Consider the following 27864-nt stretch of genomic DNA (forward strand, 5'->3'; position numbering starts at 1 on the left):
ACTGAGAAAAGAAGCAAATACACGGAACATGCTGAAAAAACACTGGTTGAAAGTAAGTAACCTAAGAGTACATCTAAAAAATGAAACATAGTTAGAAATTCCAGAATGATTTATGTATGATCTCTAGAACTTTTCCCCATTTTTGTCCATAAAATGCTCACATATATTTTTAGGAATATACCGAGTAGGATATGAAAGAAAGAGATTTCATGTGCTGAAAACTGACCCATGACCAGTTGTTTTTTTTTAATATTTACAGAATGAGTCTGTTAAGATTAGAAAAATTTGTTTTATCAATCAACAAATGCAAGCCAAAAAAATTAAACACTAATCTACAGTAAAAGGTGCTACACAAGAGACATTTATTAATGTTCTGTTGTATTTACAGTTTTAATATAGCAAACCAAGGTGAATTACCACTTGGGCAGAAAGCACATCATTCTACATTTATAACGCTTCAGTTTCTGCTAACACATTGTAAAAGCAAGTAGTACAGTATGTTAGGGATCATCTCAAAAGTTCCAAGCTAATTCTTTCTTTGCTCTTAGTACCTAATCCTCTGGGACTCTAATTATACAGTGTCAAGAATTACATTTTAGTAATTAAGTTGCATTTCTCCTTACACTTTCTATTTTATACAGTGACAACACCTTTAGAATTCCTTAGGTACACACCACGTAACAATAAGGTACTGCAAAATTTCAAATACAGACCATAAAAATTAATATTTATTTATCAATTAAGAACATACTTTTTTGACCACACCTTAAATGTATTTTTGTACTATAATTTTGCTTCCAGGTGTTCACACACAGTACAATAAATTTCTAGATTAATTTTAACAGCAAATATGGATTATGTGCAGAAATGCAGTCATAACAAAATTTTTAACTTTTGAGAAAACCCCTTTAAAATAGCCAGCCTTAAACATATCTTACACTAAAATCTTTTAATTCCAAATTTGCTTTGAGATGGAGAATGACTAAAGCAAGACTGCCCCCTACTGACTAAAGGGACATGGCTCCATGCTATTTAAAATGACTACAAACAATACATAAGGCATTATTAATACATCACAGACTTGATTGCAAGAGCTTTTTCAAACATTAACCACTAATGATTCAATGATTACAGAATTCTGCATTAACTATTAAAATTTTACACCTAGGAACAAATAGAGAGAAATGATCTTTTCAACAGTACTTTATTTTTTAAAGCAGGTGATTATTCCTCTGTGTTCTGCATCTTGATTCACTTCCTGCAGGTGTTCTCTTGCTTCTTGAGAGAGAATTCATAAATGCAGGAAGGCCTTTGCCAGAAAACATCTGCCAGAGAAGGATATTGAATATTGAAACTCTAGTTAGCTTGTTATTTTGGCTGAGAGAAGGATGTAGTCACAAAAGAAAGCAGGATGTTTGGAGACACGAGAAGTGCATTTTAACATAGTTTTCAGATTACTATATAATGACATCATGGTATTCAATAAACATTCAATTTTTAGTCCTTAACATTATCAAGGCCTCAAAAACTAGAAAGAACTGGTGTGCTTTCTCTAAAAACCTTTGAGGGTAGGGGTTTCTCTCTTCTGTTCTAACAAAAGAACAGAATGAAGTAACAATTCATCCTACCTTTAACCCTGTCAGGAATGACTAAAACTTAGAACAGAATTCACATGCTCAAGTAATCTTCCTAACACACCTGAAGCTACTGTTTACCCAGACAATTCTGTCAATCTCACTTCCATTGAGGATGTTGATGATATCATGCTATATTTAAACAGACCAAGGCAAAATTTTAAAAACACACTGTAAACTCACAATTTCCATAAATACTTTTTAAAAATAAATTTTATAAAAAGCCAAAGTATTCTGGGGGTTTCTCTGAAAATAATAAATATATGTAATCCTGAAATATTTTAAGAAAGTTATATATGATTGAAATATAGGCTATCAGAATACAGTCAATAGTGCCCCTCTCACCTTTTTTGGTGGTATTGGGGTTTGAACTCAGGGCTTTGCTCATGCTGGGCAAGCACTCTACCATTGAGCAATATCCCCATCCTGTTCATACATCTTGTTAAATGCCCATTTTAATTTAATACTTTGAGGCAATTCCATACTGGCATAGTAAATTGTTCTGATTCTCATGGAAATAACTTGGGAAAAACTACCAGTTACTCCCTATTTTAATGCTAAAAGACAAAACACCAAAGAGATAACATTGATTACTGTAGTAAACATTTATTGAGAAACCACTTCTAGTACCCAGAACCAAGTGACAACTTAATGGGATCAACTGACAATTGGATGGGCTCATACACAGTCCTTTAGTTTACCTTTCTCTCTCCAGTTACTATAAAAGCCACAGGAACTCCACCCCAGGCATTTTTTAAAATATTTTGCTTAGATTACTGGATACATCTTTAAAAGGCTGTCCAAATGCAGACAAGGTACAATACTGGAGGAAATTAACATAGCTTTTAAAAACCATCAACATTTTCCCAAACTCCAAATTCAGTTAATATTCAGTAAACCAATGATACTGACTACAAGAGCAACTGTTATTTAGATTGAGGCATAAAAGATTTGAAGATCTTAGAATATACAGAGACATCAGAGAGACAAGGAATTATAAGGAACTATAAAAACCAAGAAGAAAAAAGAAAATTGGCAGACTGTTACCAAATGGAGGCTTTTGTAACAAGGCCAGACTCATTACAAACCAAAGTGATTTCTGTTTTATCTGTTTTGATTAATGATGAAACTAATGAAACAATGCCTCTTAGGTCAAAACACTAGTTTGCAAGAACATTATGATAGAGTACAGGCAACATTTGTTAGTTCATGCTACTTCATCAATAGCCTTAACTGTTAAACCACTTTAACTCATGCAAAGACAAAGCCTGACACTCAACAATCATTTAAAATCCCTAAGAGGCTGGGAGCAGTGGCTCATGCCTATAATCCAGCTACTGGGGAGGCCAAGGCAAGAGGATCACAAGCTCAAGGCCAGTTTGGGCAATATAGTGAGACCCTGTTTTAAAAAAATTAATAAAGTGTTGGGGTTGTGGCTCAGTGGTAGAATACCTACCTTCCTAGCAAGTTCAAGTACTTAAATTTATCCCCAACACCACACACCAAAATAAACAAAAACATCCCTAAAGAAGACCTAGATAGGTTACCATAGGTAATCTCAATGACCATACAAACTCCAAATGAAAGATTCTTCTAAAAGGCACTGCTGTCTAAGACCCAGAGGCATGTTCACATCCACTTGACTAGCAGTATCACATAAACACTAGTGGACTACATGAGCTGAAGGACAAACAGATTTTGAAGACTGTGGATATCATTATACTAAATTATGATCTGACCACTTTGGAAACAAAAGGGATCCAAAAGCCTATATATATATATCATTTAAATGAAGAAGGAAGACAACCAAACCAGTTCTTATGTATGTTTTGTGAATTTTTAAAAATAGAAAATCCACTGTAAACACCATCTGTACGGTCTTGCCACTCAAAACAAAAGTCCATTAAATCAAACTTTACCTTGAGAAGAAATTCCTTTAATAAAATGAGAGGTATTAAAGGAACTGGAAGAGGTGAAGTGTGTGCTATCATATAGAAAAAATTAAAATATTTGTTCCCTCAGGTATAGCTTACCAAGATAAAGGAATCACTTACAAAAGGGCCCTAGCTCATTAATGCCAGGGCTTAAGGATAATTTTCCTTCTATTTCAAAAGACTTCTAAATACATTATACTTCATATGTACAAGTGCTTTTGGTACAACACAAATAGTGTTAGATATAATCAACTAAGTTACTACCTTATAGTTACTGTAGCGTATGCCTCATTTACCTGGCAGCATCAGAGAAGGTAGTGATCCATAAAAATGTACTTTTCAAAAGTGAACATAGTACATTTATTTTTTATTTTTTAAACAGTGCTAGGGATCAAACTCAGGGAGGTCTCTGCATCCTAGGTAAGAGCTCTACCACTGAGCTACATCCCCAGCCCTGAACAGAGTAAATAAGTGTGAGTAATTTTTACTTTTTACCATATCAAGTAAAGATGTTTCTAAAAGGTATGCTTCTTTTTGAACAATAATAAGGAACATTTGCTTCCTCTCAGTCACACAATAGATGACACTGTGTCCACCTTTAGCAGTTTCTTCTGGTTTTTGTTATCAAGTAGGAAACCAGTTAAACTGAGGTAATTAATGTACTTTCTCTGTTGGCCTTCCAGAGCCTCCATGGGCTCTAATGGGGTACTTGACAGGACTACATGAGTGTCAATAGGCTTTTGTAACATCTGCTTTGGTCTTTGGGGGATCATTTCCAGGTTGTTTTTTTATTTTGGGTAGCCAAAACTGAAAAGTCACTACACTATACTCTCTTCTAGTAAAATGCTGAATCTTAATACAGCACGAAAGGTGTGTTATTTTTCTGCTATGGTTATTTTTAAAATTTTAAATTTCCTTTCTGTGGTCTTTCTGACAAAAAGAAAGCCTATAGGTTAGCTTTTTTTTTTTTTTCTTTTTTCTTGAGGGGCGGGGATACCAGGGATTGAAGCTAGAGGTGCTTAACCACTGAGCCACATCCCCAGCCCTTTATATTTTGAGACAGGTTCTCACTAAATTGCTTAGAGCCTCACTAAATGGCTGAAGCTGTCTTTGAACTTGTGATCCTCCTATCTCAGCTTCCCCAGTTACTGGGATTATAGCATGTGCCACAGCGCCTGGCTATAGTTAGCTTTTTTTTTTCCATTTACACGTTTTATTTGGAAATGTTTACACAAGAACAGGGAAACTAAATTTTTGAGATAGTGGATGCTATTAGATTATCAGTTTATTATAAAAGAGACATGGAAATTATTTACATGATGAAAGATTTCAGAGCTTGAGTGGAGTGGGCAGCTTCATAGGACGCCATTTCAACAGAGATTCGTTTCAGTCTACCTACTTTCCAAGAATGTGTCCATCTCTAAATAAGAAATAATCCTTGTCATCTAGAATTACTTTGGTGCCTCCATACTTTGGGAGAACTTTACCTCCAACCCTTACGCTAACTGGCTGAATCTCTCCACCCTTTCCTTTAGAGCCTGATCCCACAGCTACTACTGGTGCTTGCAAAACTTTTCCTTGAAATTTTTCTGGAAGCATAATGCCTTCTTTGGTTACAGTTTCGGCTGCACTCCTTTCAACCAATACTCTGTCAAAAAGTGGAAGAAACTTTCTAAATACTTGTCCAGCCATGACTCTGTACCACCGCAGCTCGGACTTCACTCTTGGTTAGCTTTTAACAAGTGACAGTACCATCAAAGAAAGCAGGAGTCAATAAAAGAAAAGCTTTCTCACTTGATGGGTTTCCAGTACATCTTCTAACTAAATTTACTCTGAACTAGAGATCTGAATGGAAAGTTCTTATCCCCTTCAATGGACAAAGCACATTCAATCCCATGGTATGTTATGGCTTTTCAGGCTCCCTCTGGAGATCCTGAGAATTAATAAGAATATCATTAGAATTCTAAACGCTACTTTAAGTCTCCAAAACTCTTACTTTGAAGTTTTGAATCCTCTAAGTATTTTAAGAATGATTTTCAAATCAACTAGGATGTCAATGCTGGGCAGAAAAAGTAAACAAATGCTATCATGCCCTCTACTGGGGGATATGAATTTACTATACATAAATTTTTTTTCTTGCAGTGCTGGGCATTGAACTCAGGGACTTGTATATGCTAGGCAAGTGTGCTGTACCACTGACCTATTTCCCCAGAGCTGAAGCACTGTCAACAGTCCTGATTTCAAACAAGCTCTTCAACAGTTCTCACAGCATTATTATCAAGGACTGCCTGCTTTATATCATAACCCTAAATACTTTTATTTTTATTCATTCATTCACTTATTATTTATTTATTTATTTTGCAGCCCCAAGGGGCTATATCCCCAGCTCTTTTTTTAATGGTGCTGGGGATTGAACCCAGGGCCTTGTGCATGTGAGGCAAGCACTCTACCAACTGAGCTATATCCTCAGCCCCTCCCCAGCTCTTTTTACTTTTTAAAATTTTGAGATAGGGCCTCACTAAATTTCTGAGGCTGGCCTTGAACTTGCTATCCTCCTATCTTAACTTCCTCAGCCTCTGGAGTTGCTGGGATTACAGATGTGTTCACCATGCCTAGCTAGATGTATTGTTTTAAATTCAGAACACTCATAAAACATTTCAAATTTTTAGAAAATAAAAAAAAATTTCATTAAAGTCCCTAACAATCTAGGAAATCTGACTATTTCAGGCTTTCTATGCTATTTGTTATAGATAAAAAGCAAGATTAAATGCATGCCCCTATTAAAGATTCAAATTTTTATCCAGCTGAAGAACGTAGAGAACAGAGGGATGATGTTAGTCCACTGAGAAATTGACTGCTGCCTACAGAATTAATTATTTACAAGAAAAGAGAAATCTATCCCCTCTGGATCTTTTGCACAGCAATGTTTTAGGGGTGATTTGTGGTGATTTCAGCCCTGTTTGTAAAGAACCCTGTAAAAAGCATTAACTTTTGATCTTTGCCATGTGAGAATTAACCCCAAGGCTAACTGTATATTATAATCAGATATGTAGATGAAAGATGACAACAGTAATTGAATAAAACAGCACAGAACATCTGATAGGCCTCTTAAAGTTAGAATGTCCTAGACACAAAGACACACCACAGGCCTTAGGGCCCAAGACAGTGTTAATCCATGTCCAGATTTTGTGACCATAATCAAATTCATAACGTGCCACACATTTTTAAACATGTAATATTAAGATTCTCCCTTTAAAAAAAAAACACAAAGTACATAATCCCTTGGAGAAATAACTTTAACACAGTTTAAGCCATCTGTTAGTTACATACGTATATTTAATTCTACATGTAAAATGTTTAATACAGTATCTGACACATGGAAAACTTTATAATGGTAAGATTATATCACACTTGAAAAAATTTTTTGTTATATTCAAGAAGGTATAATCATATTATTCTCTTGCTTAAAAGCTTTTAACACTGCCTCATAACCTGGCAAATTAAATACAGTACTTAATTTTCTTGAAGCATACACCATATACCTGAGACCACCATAAGCCTTCAAAACTGAGAAACCCACTTTTAGTACATCATTACCTACATAAACTATGATACCAGACAACAAATACAAACTCATGTTCTCATGGGCTTAGCTTGCACCCAGTTAACATGTCAGTGGGTTAAAGGGCAGCTCTATGAACTTGATGCTTCCACTGAAAATGGGCTTAATACTCAAGATCGTTAAGAACACTGATTGAACCTGTTTTCTAGTCTCAACTCTTTATATTCTTTTATATTCCCATTGAGTTGTTGTCATTTGTATTTCCCTGCCTCTATTTCTTTTCTTTTTTTTTTTTGGGGGGGGGGGTATGGCATTGGGGATTGAACTCAGGGGCACTGGATCACTGAACCACATCCCCAGCCCTATTGTGTATTTTATTTAGAGACAGGATCTCACTGAATTGCTTAGTGCCTTGCTTTTTCACGGAGGCTGGCTCTGAACTCTTGATCCTCCTGCCTCAGCCTCCCAAGCCTCTGGGTCCCTGCCTCTATTTCTGCTCTGTACTCTGCCTTAAGTGACTCTGAAATTCGTTCCCACGCTATCCAAATCTCTACTTGCTAAAACTCTGTCATTTAACATTTGTCACTACTGCTACACACATGTTGTTGTAAACCTTGTGTACTGACCTCTGAGTGGTACTCAACATTCCACTCTTATCATCCACACAGCTCCCAAAAGCCCAAGGAATAGAGTCACGAGGGCCTAGATTGTCTTACCAGAGAGCTTTATCTGGCATATTCTTTTCCCAAGGTTCCCTATCTCTTCCTTTAGGTAGCTATTTCTGTCTACCACTGTAAGATGGAGTCAGCCTCTTGGGAAAACCATGTGTGAATCAAAGAGCTTTGGCAGGGCTTAGTCCTCCTGTTCTAAGCAAGGAGAAAGGTCCTTTCTCCCCTTCCTTCTGTGGGGTTTGACTCCCCTCACCACAAGAGTGATAATATATGGGTGTGATGCGAAAGAAGGCACCAGGGAAATTGTAAGATGTAAGATATAAGCCTGTTGGGCATAGTGGCACATGCTTGTAATCCCAACGACTACGGAGGCCGAGGCAGAAAGATCACAAGAACAAAGCTAGCTTCAGCAACTTAATGAGACCCTCAGCAACTTAACAGAGAGCCTGTTTCAAAATAAAAAAAATTAAAAGGGCTGGGGACATAGCTCAGTGGTAAAACACCCCTGGGTCTAATCCCCAGTGGGGAGAGGGGGAGAGAGAGAGAGAGGGAGGGAGGGAGGGAGGGAGGGAGGGAGGGGGGGGAGAGGGGGGGAGGGAGAGAGAGAGAGAGAGAGAGAGAGAGAGAGAGAGAGAGAGAGAGAGAAGCCTTGTTGAGCTTATTAGTAGCCCAGACAAATGGAATTCCTAAAGTACTCTTATAGTCTCTCCTCCTCACTCTGGCCTTAGGGACTCTACATGATTAGAGAAGAGTGATTAGGCATGAAGGGTTCCATCTGAATGCTGTCCTCTGGAACTGGAACAACACTAAGAGGATGTGAGATTCAATCAAGCAATGAAGCTTCCTAATGACAGCATTAAGACCGTTCCGTTCCTTCCTTGGTATAATTAAAGCATGAGATGATGTTTTCTCCTATGGCAGTTTGCTCACTTGCCCTTATCAATGTTTTTTTGTAGACCACCCCTTAATAATGTAGAAACTACAAAAAGACAGGGACTGTGCCTTCCTTACCTTCTATTTACCCTCTACCACAAACACTTACTCTAAAACTGAATAGAAATCTTCAGTGTAGCATGATTACACTGGGAGAAGAACACAACCTCCCCCACACCACCCCCACCCCACCCCACCCTCATACCTTTAATAAATAAAGAGAACTCTGGTCCTGGGGAGATTTGAGAAAGTTTCTGGCATCTTCCGGACTTTTGCATAATTGATAAATCCTCTGAGAAACAGGAGAAAGCCTAATTTAAAAAAGAAAAGTCAAGTGAATTTATAATTTCCATGTTAAGTCCCCACCCCAGAAATATCCCTCTTGATAGCAATTCTTTGTCATTTTTCTGCTAAAGGATATTAAAGCATGAGCAATTTCCAGAATTTCCAAAAGATTTTTTATACCAAATTATCCATTTATCAATGAGAAGGCATAATCTTATGAGCCAAAAGTCTATTTTGCATATTGAGAATCTAATAGGTCTAAAAAGGAAAAAGAAAAGATGAGGCCAGACATTTATATTTGAAGGCCACACTATCTACTGAGTTTAAAAAAAAAAGAAAGAAAGAAATTAATCAATCCAAGATAATAAGTTCCAAAACAGGGAGAAGTTAGAACAGAGTTTTTCTCAGGTAAAAAATATTCTAAACTTTCTTGAGATTTTTTTTGTTGTTGTTGATGACAGTACATAAAGCTGTCCACTAGATGTCAGGATGCCTCCACCTATTACAGCATTTCTCATATTCTCTGCTATTAAGCTCTTCTTTCTCTACTCTCATTAATGCTGTTTTTGTTTGTTTGTTTGTTTTAATGACTATACCAGAGTCTACTCATTTACAGAAGTCTGCACTTCTTGAAATGGTTTGTGGGGAGGTGATGCTACCCCTCCAATGGAAACCACACACTCCTGACTCTCCTTCAGAGATGGTCCTTGAGTTTTGAGTACATTTTAAACACTGCTATTGAAAGATACATAAAGTTTACTGTATATAGTAAGCTGGGCTCCAGTTTACTTACTGACTTGTACAACATAACCACAATCTAATTTTAAAACATGTTTCTTACTCCCCCAAACCCTGTGCCCATTAGCAGTCACTACCCTTTCACCTGTTCCCTCCTCCCTCTTTTTTAGTCCATCACTTTCTTTTGGACACATGTTTAAGTATACTCAGAGGTGGAAAACTTTGTACTCAGGAGAAATGATTTGGGCAATAAGCAAGAGTTCTTGTAGCTGGGCTCAGTGAATACGATTCTGTTTGGCATCAAAAGCACACAGCAGGGCTGGAGTTGTGGCTCAGTGGTAGAGCACTTGCCTAGCATGTATGAGGCACTGGGTTTGATTCTCAGCACTGCATATAAATGAATAAAGGTCCAACATCTAAAAAAATATTTTTTTAAAAAAAGCACACAACAGTAAATTAAGGGTTACCCTTCCAAATATTGGGATGGGCGAGGGGGAAGGCAGAGTCCTTCTAAAAGGGAGAGCATGTGACCTGTATATGGAAGGGATAGCTACGAATCAGCTCAGATCCAACCAAAGAGTGCTGTGTGGGATGAGAATATAGATCAGTTTTGCTGGATACTCCAACTTTTAAGAAAAGTAACACAAAACAAACAAACAAAAACCTCATGGATGATTTCTATGAAAAAATTTTGATTTTTAAATGTTGACAACTACAAGGAAAAAAAAAAAAACTGTGGTACAGCTGGACATAGTAACATAATCCCAGCAACTCAGGAGGCTGAGGCAGAAAGACTGCAAGTTCAAGGCCAGCCTGAGTAACTCAGTGAGTCCCTGTCTCAAAATAAAAAATTTTTAAAAGAGCTGAGGATATATCTCAGTGGTAGAGTGCCCCCTGGGTTTATTTCCCAGTATTGCAAATATAAACAAACAAAACAAAGAGTTGAAACAAACCACAACCACAGGCTAGATGTAGTTCATGAGCTTCTAGTCTGAGACCCATGCCAAGTCCCTTGCAGAAGAAACTCCATAAACAAGTTCTTCTTGAGAAAAGTTCCAAAAATGACCCAAACATTGGGTGCAAAAGCATATAAGTATAACCAATGTCTTAACATGTTTTTGCATATAAGAAAACAGTACACAGCAGGAATGATCAATGATAAAGTATCATAAATCCATCTTCCATGAAACTCTTAAATAAAAAGAAAATCTATCCATTAAATTTCTTTAAATAATTTATGCTGCAATCAACTAGTCTGCACACATACTTAATAACTCTGCTTTGGTTCATTCAGGATTTGATTTAACTTTAGACTTCAGGAAAGAGGGGTAGTCAGGCTTTCTCTTGAAAATACAATTTAGAGAATAAGCAAATCAAAGAATTATTCTCCCTAAGTTATTGTCTTGTTGGTAATTTTTATTATTAAACTTCTCAGTAATCAATGGAGGGGGAAAAAGAAAATCACTTTCTCTCTCTTCAATTACTGGAATTCCAATGACCAACAGCACAGTGAATGATGCTGCTTGCAGAAAAGGACAGGGAATAAAGTGATAAATGACTTATATTTTCTATGTAAAATTTAGGGTCAGCAACACATGACTCTGTCAAACTAAGCAAAGCAGGTCCTGAATCTATTAAACCTATTAAGCACCTACTGGGTATGGTCACTAGATTGTGTCAGGTCCATGAGCAGAATACCACCAAGAATCTTTAATACAGAGGCAACAAGAGGGCCCAAACCAGGAGGTAGGAGAAAATAGTGTCACCAATGGGGAATGTGGCAATCACATCAAACAGCTGCAAACAGCCCAGCTCTTGCTTCTAAGATGTAACAACAGTGATGATGGCCTCTCTTATTGTATCATATACATTTTCTGAATGAATAATGAAGAAGCCACATTAAAACAATTCACCCCAGTGGGCTTGTCTATTTGTTTGCTTTGTCTTTTTTCTTTTTACTTCTAAAGGAAATAATGAGTAAAAAAATAAAATCTTAAAACTGATAGTCTGGGCTGAGGATGTAGCTCCGTGGGTAGAGTGCTTGCCTTACATGCACAAGGTCCTGGGTTTAATCCCCAGCACTATACACACAAAACACACACACACACACACACACACACACACACACACACACACACCCCAACACCACCACCAACAACAACAACAAAAACTAATAGTCTGAACTACCTGGATTTTTTTTAAGTTTCCTCCCCACTATAAAATAATTCTTAAATGGTAAACTAAAGAATTCTAGAAAACCAATAACAGTCATTTCAGAAGTTATGTCTAATAAGGCTATCCATTTCTGTTGTCTACTGAGATCTAACCAAAAATGAACTACATACACTCATGAGTTTAATACACCTATGAGCAATTTGAGGCTGAGTTTGTGAACACTTTGTGGCAATAACAGGGAGGAAACTCCACAGATTAACCAGTCTTCTCATGAGTAATGCCCTACTGATCAAATGAGGATGAAGTATCCATAAATGGGTTAAGAAAAACCACTACAGACTCATCATTAACATGCACATTACTCTGATGGTGACAACAGCCTAATCTTTAAGAAAGAAACATTTTCAAAATTATACTTTTAATGGATAATTATTATATTGCTATGTAATAAGTGAGATGATGGTTTACTAAAAGTAATTTTACTTGTAAAATTTAACATAAATTTTTCTCTCCTTTTCTTATATTAGAAGTGCTTACCTAAAACCAGGAACACCCACCAGAGCCAGTACTGACCATCAAAGTATCCAGGGAAATAGGTGGAAAACTAAAAAATAAGGAAAACACTTTATATCAGCTTAACAAATACAATTTTACACAGTAATTTAATGGCGCATAATATACAAGGCATTTGTTAAACCACTGCTGACATTTAGCCCTTATAAAAGTTTAGAAAGTGCAAGTTGAGGGGATGTAGCTCAGTTGGTAGAGTGTTTGCCTTGCGTGCACAAAGACCTGGGTTCAATCCCTAGCACTCCCCCACACAAAAAAAAGGCAAGTTGAAGTATGTTAATGTGTTACTGATTTGAAATGATCTGATAAATGCAAATCTATTTCCTTTCATGAAAAGCAGTCCTTTTATAGCTTTAGTTTTATGGCCTCCTTGTTTTTGATTTTTGTTTGGTACTATTATGGGCCAGGATGTGCAATGACCAAACAGACTCCATTTTATCCTGAGACTCCATATCATGTAAGAAATGCTTCTCCTGTGGGAAAGCCCCACTTCTGTACCCATTAATAGTTACCTAGCAATTCTTATACAATATAAAATTGTTCTCTTTGTTTTCCATCTTTCTTGGGCAATGTCCCTTGTCAGAGATTGATTATCTAGACGTTAGTAATCATTCTCTTGTACTCAACTAAGGTCATTTTGACCCACTTCCTTTCTGCTTGCTTGCTGCTATGCCAATCTGGAAAGTCCTGTGGGAAATACCAATGTACCCATTGCATTGTCTTGTTAACTATCCAATTCAGCTTCTGTACTTGCTTGCTTACATTGGCTAAACCTCCAAACATCCCTTTTGTGGTTTTTTGGCTTAAATATGAGGCCAACTGAAGGTGGGCACGTTACTCTGACCATCTTCCTTTTACAGAGTAGAGTGTCTGCCACTGGCCAGCAATAAGGGCTTAATTGGAATGGCAATGTGTGGTCTGAGAGTTATTTGAGGGTCTTGGTATCAGTTTAACAGCACCAGGGATTGAACTCAGGGGCACTGGACCACTAAGCTACATCCCCAACCCTATTTTGTATTTTATTTAGAGACAGGGTTTCACTGAGTTGCTTAGTGCCTCACTTTCTCTGAGGGGCTGGCTTTGAACCTGCGAACCTCCCAAGCTGCTGGGATTACAGGCATGTGCCCCCCACCCCAACCTGCCCGACCATGCCTGTAATTTTAAAGTATATAAAAATTTTTAAAGTATATAAAAATTTGATTTTTTAAAAATACTCCCCCCAACACAGTATTTGCCCTTCTTAAAACATGCTTCAATGAGAGTTTTACTTGATTTATGCAGTGCTAAAACTAATTGTTTTCCTAATATTGCCTCTTTTCTACAAGGCCCAGTTTTGTTCCTACTCCTCCAGCCTTGCCTTCACCTTGGTTAATCCTATGCTTTTGCTAGTAACTGGTTTAGAAATGAACACAGGGTGTCATTCTAGACAACAGAAATTCAGGATTTCTGAGAACGCTTCCTTGCTCTTACAGAGAAATGGGGAAAAAACTACCAACAACAAAAAATACAGATAGGCCAACAAGATTTTTCAACTTAAAAAATTTCAATTTTAAGATGTGTGAAAGCAATAAGAATTCAGTAGAAACCATACTTCAAAGTACTGCTCTTTTCCTGCACTAGTCACATGCAACGTTCTCTGCTAGGCAGCAGCAGTGAACCACAGCTCTCAGTCAGCCATGTAATCGTGAGGGGAAACTGGCACTTTACTGTATACTCTGATGCTACTCTACACATGGTAGGTTAGGTGTTATCAAATGCATTTTTGACTTAATAATATTTTCAACTTACAAAATAAGTTTATCCGGACATGACTCCATTACAAATGGAGAAACCACCTGTAACAACCTTTCTCCTGTTGAGTGCCATTGTGTTTCAATGTAGTATCTGAAACTGCCACCTTTAGTGAGAATGATAGCAACATGCTAAATATCAGCTCTCCCTCATGTTGTTCATGAACTATTGATTTAACTAACCTCCATGTCAGGACTCATTTTCATGGAGAATAAACTTTCTCCATTGTTTTTCTGATTTTCTAAGCCACTTGGAGCTGGGTTTTCAGTTATTCACATTCAAAAAGCATCCCAACTGATTTATACTCATCATTTGAATCAGTTAAAAATCAGTCAAAAATTTAGTTTCAAAGAAAGATGAGTAACTAATTCTATCTGTTTTGTTTGGAGGTTTTGATATCAAAGAATTTACTGTAGTTTGAGAATTCATATATAGCAGTCCCCCACCCATCCATACAGAATGACTTTCAAGACCCCCCAGTGGATGCTTGAAACTGCAGATAGTGCCAAACCCTACGTATAAAATGTTTTTTTCCTATACGTATCTACCTCCAATAAGGTTTAATTTATAAATTAGGCACAGGAAGAGATTAACAATAACTAATATTAAAACAATTTTAACAATATACTGTGAAAAAAGTTATATGAGCATGGTTTTGCTCTCAAAATATCATATTGTATTATAAACCTTAGAAACTTCAGTAAATAGGGTGTGGGGGTATACTCCTGTAATCCCAGAGAGACAGGAAGATTGCAAGTCTGAGGCCAGGCTGGGCATCTTAATGAGATCCTGTCTCAAAAATAAAATAAAAAAGTGTTGGGGATGTAGCTCAGTGGTAGAGAACTTGCCTAACATTATAAGGCCCTGGGTTCAATCCTCAGTACTGCCAAAAAGAAAGGAAGAAAAAGGAAGAGGAGGAAGAGGAAGAAGGGAGGAAGGGAGGAAGGGAGAAAGGAAGAGGAACCCCAGTCTATGATTCTTGCCCATTTATTATCAAGAACTGACCTTTTCACAAAAAGAAAGCACTTTATGGCTTCTTTTTGACATATCCAAATTATGAATTATACTTTGGGGCCATTATTAAGTAAAATAAGGATGACCTGAACCCAAGGGTTTTGATAACCTGATAATCTGATAACTGAGATGGCTACTAAGTGATTACAGTGGGAAGTTTATTCCGCATGAGTACACTAGCAGAACAATCCTTCAGGTTTTGAGTGGGATGTTTCATATCATCACACTGTTCAGGATGGCATGCAATTCAGAATGAACAAATTGTTTATTTCTAAAATTTTCCATTTAATATTTTCAGACTTGGATTGATCACAGGGAACTGAACTGAAAATAAGAGAGGCCCATGATATAGTATTTTATTTCTTAATAAAATATAACAAGATTTAGAGAAGGAATGAAAGCTTCTTTGTGGCCTAAGTTCTTAACTTAAAGCCCAAGTTTTAGATGAATGTTCATTAGCTACCTAGGGGGAAAGCTCCTGGTTTTTATCAGATTCTTAAAGGATTCTGGAAACCTAAAAATGTTAAAAGTGTTCCAGAATAAATAAAATGGAACTACTTTGAAGAACTGAGTATTTAAGTATGCCAACTTACAATGAGTAAATTGATTTGCTCTATAAGGAAGACAATAGCAATAATAAACTTAACGGAAATCAGAGAATATTTTAAAAGTTGGGATGTTTTATAACTTTAAATAACTTCGTATGATTTTAACTGGCAATTCCCAAATCACTGAAGGAACACACATCTCTCTAATCTGATCCCTAATGGAGCAATATTTGTTAAATATTGTTGTCTCCACAAATATTTTGCCCTAACCAATCATAGAAGGAAGGAAAACAAACAGAGAGAAGAAAAGAAGAAGAAATTAAGATTAACAATTCAGAAGAATTAATGAGAGGAATGCCTGTTTTTGATGAAACACCAAAGAAGTGATATCCTTTTTATTATACAAATAACTAATTTTGGATTGTACATACACATTATCTTAAGTATTAAAAACAAGAAGGCAGAGCTGGGGTGTAGCTCAGTGGTAAAATGCTTGCCTAGCATGCATGAAGCCTACATTCAATCTTCAGCACTATGAAAAATAAATAAATAAAAACAAAGAAAGCAGCTGGTGAACAACCTGTAGAATAAACCAATATTCATTAGATTTAACTACAAAAATTGGATGCAGGAACCACTTACAACTGATTTTGGTTCAACTACATTATAAAACCAGAAACAAAGATTAGTATAATTTTAAATGTTGAGATAACTTCGAAAATGCAAATGAAAAAAGTCAAACATTCAAAATCATTCTGATTATTGTCTCTCTGGAGGATCTATCTTTCCTGTTGTACAACTTACCCTGACAATCAGGATCCACTTAATTAGAGAGAGACCAAATCCTGAGATGGCCCCATACCTTCCTGCAGCTGAGGTGGTCAGGCAAAAAGACAGGAAAAACCCAATCCAGTTGAAGAGGAATGCCACTGAAAAAGCAGAAGGGGAAAAAAAAATGCCAGCCAGGTCTTATTGGAGAAGAAGCAGGAATGCCCTTTACATCTGCCTCTGCTTCGGTGACTTTCCCAAAGATAAAAGACAGCCTGTCCTTCACAACCCTTACCCCACCTCTCCCAAACATCCATCCTCTTGTCTTCTCCTAAAAGCAATAAAAAAAAAAAAAAAAAAATCCTCTTTGAATATCATTTTATACTATTATGTTTATTTCTATTCATGCCCAAAATGCCTTAACAGTCACCAAAACTGTATACTCATGACCTGTGCTCTTCACTGTATGTTATATACTTCAGCAAATAAAATAAATGCCTGGGGCTATAATCTGATTCATGTTACTCATCCTGCTGTGAATTCTAACAGTTTATATAACATTACCTCTAAAAACATTGCATTTTCTTTGTTTTAATAGAGAGAGGAAAAAAAATAGTTGCTCATTCTAAATGAGACTCATGAAAAGATAAATGAACAATAATATCAAAGGGAAAAAATCAGGCTGATTTTGACTTATCAAAAAACAGACGCTTATAGAAGACAATTTATCAGACAAGGGCATTTAATTCCTACTCTACAGATTAGGTGTGAGTAGGAATAATGTAAAGAGACTCTGTGGACTTGGAAAATAAAGCTTAGCTCATGTAAAAATGCAGCCCTCCCATAACTGCTTTAATTATATTTTCCACATATTAATCCAAAGCACCTTGGTTTGTAAGAAGTGACTCTGCTGTGTGTATATACTTACTGAAAAAAGTTAACATGAAAATCCCATCATTTCCTATCCTCAGCTGGTCAGCATCATCAAAATCATCCCGGCCCACAAAATCTTCATCCTAATTGAAAGAAAAAGGTAAATTTCATTTTGTATCATAAAGTAAAAGATATAATTAGAGTTGAAATAAATCTTTTTTTTTAATCTCCATGGTTTTCTAAATAAAATTTTCACTTTATAACCCAAATTCTTTTTTCCCCCACTGGTGTTGGGAATGAAACCAGGACCTCCTGCCTCCTAAGGACACACTATATCACTTAGCTGCACACCCAGCCCCAGTGGAAAGTCTTTTAACAATACATTTCAATAATTTAAAAGTTCAAAACGAGAAATTATATCCCATCTAATTCAATTGTAAAAAATAATAATAATAATAATTCACAGGCAGGCGCAGTGATGCCTACCTGTAATCCCAGCAATTTGGAAGGCTGAGGAAGAAGGTTTGAAAGTTCAAAGTCAGCCTCAGCAATTTAATAAGACCCTCACCAACTTAATGCAACCCTGTCTCAAATAAAAAATATAAAAGGCTGGGAATGTAGTTCAGTGGTAAAGTGGGGAAAAATATTTTTTAAAGTTCACAAAGAACTATTTTCTTTTTCAAAATTATCTTTAAAAAATGTCTACACATTTGACTTAAATTCTAGAAAATCAGTAATCAAGGGCCTGTTTAGGGCCTATAATATAATAGTAATTTAGGACCGTACTAAGGAGATAGGAGGAAGACAGCATGATACATAAGGAGTCTCTAGAGCTGCCCACTGCTCAACTTGTCCATAAGCATTTGTTTGTGTTGGTATATAAGTCTGAAACAAATTCACCTACAGTCTTACTTGCATACAGGATCTTTTCTATCCTAACTTGAAAACACAATATTGCAGATTTAAAAGGAACATGATCTTGACCAATACCAACATATGTGGCTTATCTTTTCAACTGATGTAGGTATGTACTGAGATATTTAAAGGTAATTGAGTATAACTTAAAACTGAAAGTAACAAGCTCTACATAGCTCAAGAAAGGCACTAAAATTAAAAAAAAAAAAATCAAAACTTGTCCTACACAGAAAAGGGTCTGGAGAGGAACATATATACCAAACTGTTACTGGTGGTTACCCTGGAGAAGGGAACTAAAGAAAGGGAAGTGTCAGTGGCAGTTGTTTTTTCTAACTGAACACACTTCCCCTATCATTTTAAATCTTTATAAGAATGTTTTGTTTTACAGTTGTGTTTTGTTTTTTTGGTGGTGCCATGAACTGAACCCAGAGGTACTCTATCACTAAGCTACACCCCCAACCCTTATTAATTTTTTATTTTGAAACAGGGTCTTGCACCTAGTTGCCTAGATTGGCCTTGAATTTGAGATACTCCTGCCTCAGGCTTCCTAGTCACTATGATTATAGACAATGCCTAGCTTAAAACAAATTTGTCAAAAATATTAAAAATCTAAGTTAATATTAGCAGAATAAGATCTTGTCTTTTTTTTTTTTTTAAAGGAGAGTGGAAGGGTATTGGGAATTAAACCCAGGGGCACTTTACCACTGAGCTACTTCTTAGCTCTTTTTAATTTTGAAACAGTCTCATAAAGTTACTGAGGGTCAGTAAATTGCTGGGACTGGCCTCAAACTTGCATTCCTCCTGCTCCAGCCTCCAGAGTCACTGGGATTTGCATCATTGCACCCAGCTCGTCCCCAGTCTTTTAAATTTTATTTTGAGACAGGATCTCACTAAATCCAGGCTGACTTAGAACTCATGATCCTCCTGCCTAAGACTCCTGAGTAGCTGGAATTACAGGTGTGCAAGACAGGCAGAAACAAACTGTTTTTTGCATAGCTACTCAAAGTTATACACCAAAAATACATGAAGTAACTTATTCTGTATAAGCTTTCTAAATGTTCTTCCTGTCCTTGGGATCTTTTCTATCATGATTTCTCCCATAAATAGTTGCCAGATTAATGTTTCCAAAATATTCGACTATCTCTTCAATACTCCTGATTTGAAAGGACTCCACATGAGCCAGATCAAAATTTAAATGCCTCAGTCTAGCATTCCAAGGATCATACAAATGAGAGCTCTGGTCACATCTTTCTATTTCCCTTTAGAAGGTCCTCGCTCATGAAAAAACCAATGATTACATCCACAAAACTGCCTTATACTGGGTTAAATTTACATCTGCTTTCTGGGCTTTTTCCCTCTGGAATGCTCTTAATTCATCAAAACTCTGGGCCTACTACAAATCCTAACTTTCCCCATGATCACCTAGTAAAAAGTCAGTTCTTGATGCTCACTGCCCATCTCAGAGTAGATATGAATATCTGTGGGCCTTTTAACCTAGATGGATTTTAAGCTCTGTATCCTAATATATACAAAGCTCTTTACTCATCCACTACAGAATACGTAGCACCTTATACAAAAAAGTGATCTATGCATATCTCCTGAATAAGACAGCATTAAGAAACTCTTAGGTACATACCTATAATACCAGCTACTAGGAAGAATAAGGCAAGAGGATTCCAAGTTCAAGGACAGCCTGGGAGAGATATCCTGTCTCCAAAAAGGGGGTGGGGGTGTAATTCAGTGATAGAGTGCTTTCCTAGCATATGTGAGGCCCTGGGTTCAATCCCCAATATTATACCCCACCCCCCAAAAAAGCTCATAACTATGCATACTTTTCAAATAAAAGATGAGCCAGATACAAATTTTAAATGCCTCAGTCTAGCATTATACCCCCACAAATGGTATTAATCATCTCCAGAGTGCTCTAGTTACCATCTATTCCAACAGGTTTGTAGAGTACACTGAACATACTAAGAAGGACTCTAGAGTCTAGAATACCTAGGGTTGACTTTCACTTCTGCTACTTATTAGCCAAATGACTTCAGGCAAGTTAGTTCATCTCTTTGGACCTAAATTTTTACATCAATACAATGAAGATAATATACTATCTACTTTGAGAGGTTATTTGAGGGTTGAAAACAATATACAAAATATATAAAAGCATCAAGCATAGTACCAAGCACATTTTTTGCTTCCAGTAAATACGGCAGGTCAGGACTGTTTTGTGTTTAGACAATAAACTCCACAAGGGTTCTTAAGTTTTTCCTTAGTACCAACAAGATCTGAATGCATATTATCATGTAGGATCAGTTTTTACTGGGCTTATAAACTATTTCTTTCAAGCAGTGGTTTTAGGAGCTCCACTCCTTATAGTAGGCACAGCCTATAAACAGCCCACTATCCTAAAGTCAGAGGAACTTCTTTCTCTGCCCTCCCCCACTACTAGAGATTGAACACACTGGGTGCTCTACCACTGAGCTTCAACCTCCAGCTGTTCCAGGTGTCCACCCCACCCCACCCCCACCCCCAGCCAGAGTTTTGCTAAGTTGTTGAGGCTAGCCTCTAACTTACAGTCCTCCTGCCTCAGCTTCCCAAGTAGCTAGTGTTAAAAGTGTGCACCAGTATGCCTAGAAGGACTTCTCTTCTTATTTTACCACTCCCTCCACTTTCTTGCCAGGCCTAGACCCTGAAACCCTGATTGCCCCAACTTTCCAATATGAGGCTCAAGGTTCTACATGTATCGATCTTGACCTGCATGAATATTTATGAAACTATATGTATACTGCTTACAAAAACATCAAGAGCCAAGAGTACCCCAAAATCTCTGCTGGCTTATCTCATCTCATTCTCATGAATCAACATCAGGCTAGATGAGATCTGAACTCATTATACCCCCACAAATGATATTATCTGGACTGCTGGAGGAAGTTCAATTCTATGAACTTGCACATATTTGTTCTTTCTATAGACCTACCTAGCAACTACCTACCTAACACCCATCTATTAATTGTGCAGAATCAAGGTAGTCGGAGTGTACCTCCCTAGCAACTACCTACCTAACACCAATCTATTAATTGTGCAGAATTAAGGCAGTCGGAGTGTTTCCTAAATCAGTCCCTGCTCCAAGATGTTTCAATCACCCTAAGAGACTTAAGAAAGCTGTGGCAGCAGTTTTAGAGACAGAAAAAATAAGCTGACTTTTGTAGTGATCGATTATCTGCTCATTCATACTTCTATAACTTATTACTTTTCAGGAGGAAATATTTATTATCCCAAAAGAAAACGTACTTGTTTAAAATTAGCTGTACTTTTACTAATCAATACTATCCCAAGGAATAACAAAATTGGATAATGAAAATAACAATTCCCATAAAACAGTCCATCATGTATCAGAATGGCAAACTATACTTACTCTTCCAGGGACCAAAGGGATGGTAGCTTCAGCCTTGGTTCTTTCAGCCTCATCATAACTGGGCAGTGTTGTAGCCACATTATAAGATGGGGGCTTTGGAAACCCAGATTCATCTTTGTAGTCAAAATAGGCTGCAGGAAAAAAAAAAAGTCACCATTGTCTGATGAGTCGCTGAACTAAAGGAATAAAAGGATTTCCATTAATTGTGGCAAATAAAATCCATTCTTTTCCTAAGATACATATAGAATAACTGAACCAAGACATACATGTAAGGCTGGGTGGTAGAGCGCTTGACCTTAGTAAGCCTGAGGCCCTGGGTTCAATCTCCAGTACTGCAAAAAAAAAAAAAAAAAAAAAAAAAAAAAAAAAAAAAAAAAACCCAAGATTTTTAGAAATGAATGTAAAAGCTGGGTGCAGTGATGCACACCTGTAATCCCAGCAGCTCAGGAGGCTGGAAGATGGAGAGTTCAAAGCCAGCCTCAGCAACTTAGTGAGGTTCTAAGAAACTTAGCAAGACCCTATCTTTAAATAAAATATAAAAAGGGCTGGGGATGTGGCTCAGTGAGTGCCCCTGGGTTTAATCCCCAGTACCAAAAAAAAAAAAAAAAAAAAAAAGAATGTAAGAGACTATGGATGATTTTTAAATTTATTCAATTCTTAGTTACTTGAAATCTAGACTCACTTTGGACCCTTATTTCCAACTTCTTTTCAAACACTATTTGAGAACGCCATTGTGTAGGTTCTCAAAAGGCACGTAAGTTTAATAGTAGAATAAGGAAAACAGTTCAGCAAAAAATACTTCACATGTGTATATGTAAATTTGTATTGTGGTTTCCTCCTATTAACAACGCATAAATCAACTGGAAAGAAAAAAAAGCCAAAGCTTAAAATTCATTTCTTATTTTGGTACTTTAACTCTTTCACATGATTTTTTACCACATATTATTTCCTTTGGTATGCTTAATTAAGCTAACTAATTCAGTAACAGAACAATTACTTATCTCTATTAAAATTTTCATTTCCTCTTTTTAACACTGCACCTCCATTCTCATTGACCTCTCTTATGAAAGATCCAATACAAGCAGAAAATATAGAGCTGTAAGTGGATTAAATTTCTACATAATTCTTCCAAAAAATTTTAAAATTTGAAAAAATATTCCCATTCTCATCAAGTTTTAAACATTTTTAATTTAATTATAATTAACTTCCAAAATTTTTACTGTAACCTATTACTAAAATGGTCAATCAACATAATGCACATCATTAATAAAAAAGGAAAAATATTCTACTATCATGACATAGGCATAAAAGGTATTTGATAAAATTCATACCCATAAAACACTAAGTAAAACAAGAAAAAAAAAAACTTCATTAATCTGGTCACAAATCTCTACTAAAAAAAAAAAAGGTGAACAACATAGTTAATGATAAATTATTAAAAGTTTTCTTTCCTAAGATTAGAGAATGAAACAAAAATATACACTATTACCTCTTCTAACTAAACATTTCTTAAAAGTCCTAGGCTGGTACAATATGACAAGAAAAATTAAAAAAAAAGATTTAAAAATTAAAAAAAAAAAACCTGTCAATTACAGATGACATTACTGCATATGTAGAATATCCAAAATTATCTATAAACCATTAAAATATGAGAATTTAGCAAAATCTCTGGATATACAGTTAATATAAACCATGAATCATATTTGTATATACCAGCAACAAATGGAAAATGAAATCATAAAGGATCATTTACAATAGCACCAATAGATATCAAACACCTAAAAATAAATGGAATAAAAAGTGTGCAGGACCTTCTACATTGAAACCTACAAAATATGGAAAGAAGTTAAAGGCCTTAATAAATAAATCATGTTCATAAACTCGAAGACAACATTATATATAAAAATGTTAATTCTCTTCAAACTGACCCACAAATACACTGTAATATGAACTAAAATTCTAACAGAGCTTTTGTTTTGTCCATTTTATGGAAACTGACAACCTGATTCTAAAATATAAATGGAGGCTGGGGATGTGGCTCAAGCAGTAGCATGCTCGCCTGGCATGCATGGAGCGCTGGGTTCGATCCCCAATATCACATAAAAAAATAAAAAATAAAGATATTGTACCTACCCCCCAAAAATAAATAAATAAAAAATAAATTTAAAAAATATATATACATGGAAATATAAAAGGTCAAGAAGAGTCAAAGCAATTATGAAAAGCTAAAAAACTGAAGGAACCCAGTACAGTGGCTCAAACCTGTAAGCCAAGCTACTCTGGAGGCTGAGGCAGGAGGATCATCAAGTTCAAGGCTGGTTTGGTCAACTTAGCAAACCCTATCTCTAAAGTAAAACATTAAAGGAGTTGGCATTAAAAAATAATAATTATAATAATTGAATGGGTGCACAGGGCTGACACTGTGGCTCAGAACACTTGCTAAGCATGCACAAGACCCTGGGTTCAATCCCCCAGTAACACAAAAATTTAAAAAAAAATTTTTTTTAAAGCTGAAGGACCCATAATCAGACATCAAATTTATAAAACAGCAGGGTACACAAGGATAAATAAATCAAAGAACACAATAGTGAGGCATAAAGAGATCTACACAAATATGGTCACCTGAATTAGAATAATGGTAATACTACAGAAGAGTGGAGAAAAATGGTCTTTTCAATAACAGTGCTGGAGCCAAATAGATGTCCAAACTAGAACAAAATTAATCTTGCACATTACTTTACACTATATAGAAAAATCAACTGCAGATGGAATACAGATCTTAATGTGAAAAGCAAAATAATAAAACTTTTAAAAGAAAATGTAGGCTGGTTGTGGTGGCACATGTCTGTAATCCCAGCAACTAGGGAGGCTGAGGCAGGAGGATAACAAGTTCAAGGCCAACCTCAGCAACCTAACAAGACCCTGTCTCAAAATAAGAAACAGAAAAGACTAGGGATATAGCTCAGTACCCTGGGCTTAATACCCAGTACCAAAAACAACAACAACAAAAAAAAAGGTCATGAAAATTAAATTGAAACTGCCATGTAATCCAGTTTAAAGAGTTTACTTAAAAAAAAAAGCTCACTTTTCCTATTCATGTATATACACACATAACAAAATATAAAAAACACATGTATGTACATCATTTATTATAAATACTCCATGTATAATTTATTTTTCTTTTAACCTAGTTATATGAAGACATTACAAAAACCTATACTTTAATCTGCTGGCATAGTCATTTTTTTAAAATGTCATTTTTTAAAAAATATTTTTTAAAATTATAAATGGACACAATACCTTTATTTTATTTATTTGTTTTCACATGGTGCTGAGGATCGAACCCAGTACCTCATACATGCAAGACAAGCGCTCTGCCACTAAGTCACAATCCCAGCCCCTGGCATAGTCATTTTGAATACATTAATACAACTGATACCTACTTACTACCTGAAGTGAAAACAATCAAATAACATTTTTTAAACATTTATTTTTTAGTTGTAGGTGGACACAATACCTTTATTTTATTATGTGGTGCTAAGGATCAAACCCAGTGCCTCACGCATGCTAGGCAAGCACTCTTCCTGAGCCACAATCCCAGCCCTCAAAGAACATTTTTTTTAATCTTTTATTTATTTATATGTGGTGCTAAGGATCAACCTGTGCCTCACACGTGAGGCAAGTGATCTACCACTAAGCTATAGCCCCAGCCCACTTAAAGAACATTTTTATTTCTCTATTTAAAATTATTTTTTAAAAAAATTGTAATCCATCAATATGGGTATCTCCTATAGTTAAGTTTTTATGAAAAGCTTAATGGCAATCTTTCCATGTTTACTTAGTATATTCAAAACAAACATTGTCTAATACTTATTAAATACTCCAATCTATATACTACAAAATAAAGTAACAATAGGTTAAGTGAGTATACCTAATAATGATTTGTGCTTTTCCCCCCATCAACAAGTACATATGCTCTCCAGTCTTTAATCATTTTTTTCATAAATGGACTAATAGGTATAAATAGTCAACATTCAACTCAAAAAAAGAAAGGCCCCTTCAACAAGGAGAGAAAGGCTATGTTAAAGGTCTCCTTTTTTCAAAAAGGAAAACTCTTGCTCAAAAATCATTAAAAAATTGATATTCTTGTATAATTCACAATCTACAAATAAACACATTTTCTTGACACTTCATTTAATAGGAACTAAAAAGATCTAGAGATGTACGAAGTAAGTTCCTCCCTCCCTGCTTCCTTCCTTCTCTTTATTTTCAAGGCCTGAATATTAAGCTAGCTCGCTCCCTCCCTGCCACACCCCTCTCTTTTTTGGTAGTTGGGATGAACCCAGGGGCACTTTATCACTGAGCCACATCTCCAGTCCTTTATTTTATTTAAATTTTGAGACAAGGTCTCACTAAGTTGTTTAGGGCCTTGATAAGTTACTGAAGCTGGCCTCAAAACTTGTGGTGCTCCTGCCTCAGCGCACTGAGTTGCTGGGATTACAGGTGTGCACTACCATGCTTAGCTTCAAGGCCCAAGTATTAAGATGAAATACCACAAACCCCAAAGACTATATATTTAAGAGAGAGTTCATCAGGCCTGTATTCCAGAAACAGTCTACCTTGACTTTATACCCAGTCTTAAGAAGCTTTGATATTTACTGTTCAGGCCCACAGTCAGATAAACAAACACATGAGAAAGAGGTGAAAGGACCTCAAGCTGGTGGCAACAAGGCATATCATCTAACAATGGCGGGGGGGGGGGACAAATATGGAGAACCTATTCTTTAATCACAAAGTTCTATAAATCTCAATGAAGTACCTGTATGACTATCTTACAATGAACCCCACTATTTTATATAATGAATCTCCCTCTATAAAAAAAACAAAAAAAAAACCAAAAAACAAACCTCAATGAAGCCATCACAATACTAGGGCATCTACCAGAGACTGTTTCTAACTGTAATCCCTAAACCATACAGAAAAATTTAAACAAAGAATATAAGATGTAAGTAAGACCGAGAAGTGTTTGAGAGAGTTCTGTCTAAAATGGTCTAAAGTTTTACAACACAGAAGACAGAAACTCAGATACTATTCAGGAAAAAAAAAAATCACATTCTGATGATTTGGGCTAGCTAAACATAACAGACTTCTATCATTAATAAAAAATTCTTATTAATTTAATGAGCTGTGATTTTTACTGGGTGCATTTAATGGAAGACCAGAATTTATGGTCTAGAGAGAAAAAAGGATGATGGCATTATGATTTCTTTTCCAAGTCTTGATGTTCCAGGCTTAACTTGGTTCTAGAAGATAATCTAGAAATTTTCCAAAACCTTATATTAGCAGGATTGGTTTCCAGGTATTTACAAATGAAAGAATCATAACTAGTACAAGGCAATAGAACTACAAAGAGTTCAGAGACTGAAGACAAAATAGAGAAATACTGACTGACCTGTTTCGTGTAACTATAACGGCAACCTCAGAGACACAGAGATTATCAATCTTATATCAACTGACAATAACTGTCTAAACTGCTGTATTGAAATGAAGCTGTGTCTGAGCTCTGCAGGTTGAATGATGTCCCAATTCACCTATAGTATCTATCTTGGAAGCAGGCTGAGTTCAGTCGTGGCACATGGGTCATGTGTATGCCACTCTACCATAGTTCTGTTTTAGAGAATATGGAAGAGTTTCTATCAAAACTGGTCAACTTTGAGAAATTAGAGCAGAACTGGTATTCAGAAACTAGTTACCAAAAGACATCAATTACTGACATTTTCTTTCTCCTTCCCCAACTTGTCCACACATACATAACAGATAATCTGGCATGAGAAGACTAAGCAAAGAAAGTTTAAGCTATGAGAAACAAATTGAAATGAAAGGGTTGGAAGATTTCTAGTTTTCTTCATTAAGGATTTACTAGCATAAAATACATTTAATACAGTATATTACTGTATCACTGGTATTACTGGCTATAAGTACCAGGATCACAAAGGGCAAAACAGCTAATGAAGAATTCAATCCTAAAACTGAAAGTGATC

The 27864-nt window shown here is 36.1% G+C and overlaps 2 protein-coding genes across 2 annotated transcripts in view; both read right to left on the bottom strand.

The window, feature by feature from the left end:
• Positions 1 to 333: 333 nt before the first annotated feature.
• NDFIP1 (Nedd4 family interacting protein 1) overlaps positions 334 to 27864 on the bottom strand; it is a 52852-nt gene continuing 25321 nt past the window's right edge. Inside the window, exons 3-8 of the mRNA XM_081273987.1 lie at positions 21824 to 21954; positions 17552 to 17639; positions 16660 to 16784; positions 12470 to 12536; positions 8940 to 9045; positions 334 to 1325 (exon numbers count right to left, since the gene is read on the bottom strand). Coding sequence (XP_081130113.1) covers positions 8942 to 9045; positions 12470 to 12536; positions 16660 to 16784; positions 17552 to 17639; positions 21824 to 21954 — 515 coding nt within the window. The 3' untranslated portion in view covers positions 334 to 1325; positions 8940 to 8941. The remainder of the gene's footprint in view (positions 1326 to 8939; positions 9046 to 12469; positions 12537 to 16659; positions 16785 to 17551; positions 17640 to 21823; positions 21955 to 27864) is intronic.
• Positions 4759 to 5406, bottom strand: LOC308637590 (10 kDa heat shock protein, mitochondrial-like). The gene has a single exon (XM_081274120.1). The coding sequence runs from the start codon at positions 5258 to 5260 to the stop codon at positions 4964 to 4966; it is 297 nt and encodes a 98-aa protein (XP_081130246.1). The 5' UTR covers positions 5261 to 5406; the 3' UTR covers positions 4759 to 4963.

The sequence above is a fragment of the Spermophilus citellus genome (assembly GCF_964194105.1).
Source record: "Spermophilus citellus genome assembly, chromosome: 1".
In the NCBI taxonomy this organism is placed as follows: domain Eukaryota; kingdom Metazoa; phylum Chordata; class Mammalia; order Rodentia; family Sciuridae; genus Spermophilus; species Spermophilus citellus.

Excerpts from the sequence above, each read along its gene's own strand:
- LOC308637590 (XM_081274120.1), bottom strand. The coding sequence starts at position 5,260 with ATGGCTGGACAAGTATTTAGAAAGTTTCTTCCACTTTTTGACAGAGTA.